General features: G+C 44.7%; 1 protein-coding gene across 1 annotated transcript; it reads right to left on the minus strand.

The window, feature by feature from the left end:
• Window positions 1-838: 838 nt before the first annotated feature.
• Window positions 839-2705, minus strand: LOC9651952. The gene is made up of 4 exons (XM_002987773.1): window positions 2035-2705; window positions 1176-1979; window positions 984-1123; window positions 839-873 (listed from the first exon to the last, which is right to left on the minus strand). Exons 1-4 carry the CDS (start codon window positions 2703-2705, stop codon window positions 839-841), a joined length of 1650 nt encoding a protein of 549 aa, XP_002987819.1.
• Window positions 2706-4402: the final 1697 nt, after the last annotated feature.

Below are 4402 nucleotides of genomic sequence, written 5' to 3' on the forward strand. Positions count from 1 at the left end.
CCTCGTGATTAAAGAGGGTATTCTTTGACAGATCATCATGTATTATTAAAGAGAAAATTCTTTGCTCATTTCCAATGGTCGCTTGGTAAATTACAAGAGCCAGCTTTTGGACTATAAATTTAGGGTTCTTGGAGGTCAGTGGCGCCCATCCATGGAGGAAGAGGGGCGAGTGGGAGGAGCGGTGGATTCTCCCAGTGATGGCACAGGGCTGCGCGGCAATCTCCAGTGCAGGTGGCCATGGCAGGAGCTCTGCGGCTCGCTGGGCGACCTGGGCACATTCATCCCGATCGTCATGGCTGTAGCTCTCGTAAGTGGCATGGATCTTGGTCTCTCATCGCCACGGGCATCTACAACGTTCTCACCAGCGTGCTCTTTGGCGTGCCAATGCCTGTCCAGCCCATGAAATCCATCGCGGCGGTGGCCTTCACCGAATCCAAGCATCTCAGTGTGGATGAGATCATGGCCGCGGGGATCACTGTGTCTGCGATCGTGTTTGTGCTTGGAACCACGGGCTTGATCACGGGTCGTGGCTTGGATCATGCCATTACCGGTGGTTCGTGGCATCCAGCTTGTGCATGGGCTCAAGGCTGTCAAGTCAGTGCTTCAAAACACGCCGTGCACCACGGCGTGTTGGCGTGGTGACACGAACACGGCCCCAGCCGTGTTAACATGGGCCGTGTTCATTGACTCGGTCAATGCTCCAAAACACGGCTCCAAACACGGTTGAAACACGGTCAAATACCATGTGACCACGCCATGTTCTAAAACAATAGCTCACGTGGTTCACGTGAGCATTTTGCGCTTTGATGTTTTCTTGTCTTACATTGATCGAGCAAACCTAGTCCCAGAGAAGCTGGATACCAGGCTGGGTCCCTGGTACCAAATGATTGTGGATAATTTGCATTTAGCATTTCCCATCCATTTCTTATAATTTACAAGCTAATTTATAAGCAAAAGTCAACAAGTCTGTTGACTTTCATTACTTTCTGCACTTCTCTTTCTCTTCTTTCCGAGAGCCAGCTGCGAGGTCAATAGCGCCTGATCATGCTCTCGTCTCAGCACAGCCCCATCGGACGCTCCATCAGGCCACGCAATGTCAGCATGGTTCATGTAGTAAGGATACCTGATCACGATGAAGAAATGAAGAAAACCATTCTCATAGCGAAAGATTGTACCTATCAATGCCGTCTCTCCCCGCCGATCCGAAATCCACAGCGATGACTCTCGAAAGCTGTGGATCAACCATTAAATTGGGCAGCCGCAAATCACCGTGCACGCCTTGCAGATCCGAGAGTTGTGCTTCATCCAAGCAACGATGTGCCAGAGCTTGGATCTCACCCCACTGCAACTGAAACGTTTCACTCGCCTTCAAAAGATCGATGTCGTTCTCCCTGTACTCCATGCACACCATCAGCCAGCCACCTCCTAAGCTGATGGTGTCGAAGAGCTCCGGCGCGCAGCCTCGCTCAAACCAGTCCCTGTGAACTTCGCTGCCGTAGCGCTGGCAAAACTTGACGAAGATCTTCCCAACGCCCAGGTGCTGAATCCTTGCGAACGCGGACATGGAGGAGGACGGAGGCTCTGGAACTTCATGCTGCAGCCGCTCTACATGGACAACGTAAGTCTCCCCGTAAGTGATCGTCTCGACGCGCGCCCCCCGCAAGTGGAGCTCTTGTAACACATACGGGAGCTTGGCACCTGCGAGATCTAGTTTCGATGCTTGGACACTGATCGAGGCTAGTGCCTCCTCCAGTGATTTGCGAAGAGCGACCACCATCCGGCACAGAGAATCCATCTCGCCGGCGTTCCTCCTGCGGAGGAGAAGTCCCATTCGCAGGGGCTCCACTACGGGACCATCGGTAAACGCTGCACCGGAAATCCGGAGTAGAGGACCGACAACCTCCAGCAGGAAGACTGGACAGCAGCCACGCCCAAGCATCTCATCGTCCACATTGGCAGCAAGGTGATCGACATAGTACCTGTGCTAAGAAGTTAGAGAGAGAGTATAAAAGAAGAGGGCGGGGGTGAGGTAACCTGCATGCTTGGATGAAAGGATCTCCTCCGCACCCTTGCTCGTTCCTCACTGCAACGAACGCCAAAAGCCATCCACCGCAAGAGATTGCAATGCCGGACTTGGTCTTCTCGAACACGAACTTGTTATCCAGGTACTTCTTCAGCAGCTTGAACAGCATAAGGCGCCTCTGCTGCTCGTCGGCATACGCCTTCGACGACTCACGGCATAGCTCATATACAAACGCTGAATCCTGTGGACGGACCTCGGTTTCTTGGCACGAATCGAGGAAGTTTGCGAAGACAGGAGAGATGAGAGGCAAGGGCAGGCCCTGTGCTGTATCTGGGCGGTAGTTCATGAAGACCGGCGGCTTCCTCATCTGATGCTCCAGCGTGAACTCAGCGGAATCCAAGGCAAGATGCGAAGGCGTGGAGTTTTTGAGCCGGTGATATGCATCCGACTCGAAGTAGCTGGACCGGTCTCCATTTAACTGAGCGAAGAACTTGCTCATATTCTTGGCTAGCAGCGGGGGCACTCCACACAGAAGAAGCTCTTCACAAGAGAACTCACGCAATTGATCCACTTCATCGATGCCCCCTTTCAGCAAAGCTTTCAGCGCTTTGTCTGCCAATTCAGCTTTTTCCTTGGGTAGAAGCGACGACAGGAAATCCCGCAGACTGCCCTCGCCCACCATAACCTAGAATTCTAGAACCCTAAGATCAAGCGATCTGGCGTGGGTTTAGGGTTTAGGGTTTAGGGTTTAGGGCATCTATATATACTGTATTTTCATCTCTGTTATATACTATAGAAAATCTATACATATTTATAAAGTTATCACCAAAATTCAAGAAATATATTATCTTTAGTTCTAAATAATATGGAAATTCAAAATTTAAAGAAAGCAGAAGATTCAAGTATAAAAGCATATCCAAATATCTTGAGACAATATATACATATATACATGTATATGTATATATGTATATGTATATGTATATATGTATATGTATATGTATATATGTATATGTATATGTATATATGTATATGTATATGTATATATGTATATGTATATGTATATGTATATGTATATATGTATATGTATATGTATATATGTATATATATATGTATATATGTATATATATATGTATATATTGATAACAAACTTAAAATCAAAATTTTAAAAATTATAAATTCTAGCTATTATGTTATAAAAGATTTTTAGAACCAAGATAAACATATCTACCATAACTCCAAAAATCCTTAAGTCAATGATATTTTGAAACTTAAATAAAATTTTCCAGTAAAGAAGATTAATTTGTAAAAACAACAAATATAGTGTTTTAAGATAGTTTCTATATAAACTCTATATATACTGTATTTTCATCTATGTTATATACTATAGAAAATCTATACATATTTATAAAGTTATCACCAAAATTCAAGAAATATATTATCTTTAGTTCTAAATAATATGGAAATTCAAAATTTAAAGAAAGCAGAAGATTCAAGTATAAAAGCATATCCAAATATCTTGAGACAAAAACAAATTATTTCTTTGCAATAGCATTAAAAATGCATGATGACATACAACATTTGCAGGCTAGTTGATAGCATTCGCAAGAGCTATTAATAAACTTTGACAGCTATTTGTTCCAAACCCTGATCTAAGCTCTCATTATCAAAAACTATCCCCATGATTTGTAAGTGAAAATAAAGCCACTTGACTAAGTACTTGCTCGAAGCCCTCACAAGTGTCATTTGGTTGGAAGTTGTGCTTTGCATCCTTTGAACAACAATATCGAGAAAATGGGGATATATATTGCAAAAACAAAAAACTAAAACCAAATGAATTCTTAATTTATTCTTGGGGTACCCAAACATGTTCCCCACCCGCCCTTATTAAACCGATCTGTTAATGAAGCAGCCTCCAAATCGTTGCACTACAAACAGGTTCTTCCAGTGCTTCATGCAAATCCACATGCCTCTGACTGACCACCGTGCCATATACGCACGTCAAAATCGAAGAAGAAATGAAGAAGTAACCTCAAGCCGCTCTCAACAGATGGCTGAAGTTCACCTGTTTTCCTCCTCCAATGATAGCAACAAGCAGATTGCAAAAACGAAGTGATGTTAAGTACCTGCTCACCAAAAGAAACACGAGCTCGAAATCCGAAATGTCACAGTATCACGTCAAAGCCCAGGCTGTCTGCTACAGGTTGAAAGCAGAAACAGTCCAATTCGCTGCGCCAATCAGAAGATAACGCTGAGCCCGTGAAGACATGTTCTCACTGCAGGTGCCACCCAAACAAACTTGATAGCAGCAGCTGCATCCAACGGCAGAAGCGTACAAAAATGGTCACATATGCAAGAAACAGATCTGCAGAAACCAAAACA

Source organism: Selaginella moellendorffii, unplaced genomic scaffold (assembly GCF_000143415.4).
Source record: "Selaginella moellendorffii unplaced genomic scaffold, v1.0 SELMOscaffold_84, whole genome shotgun sequence".
Lineage (NCBI taxonomy): Eukaryota > Viridiplantae > Streptophyta > Lycopodiopsida > Selaginellales > Selaginellaceae > Selaginella > Selaginella moellendorffii.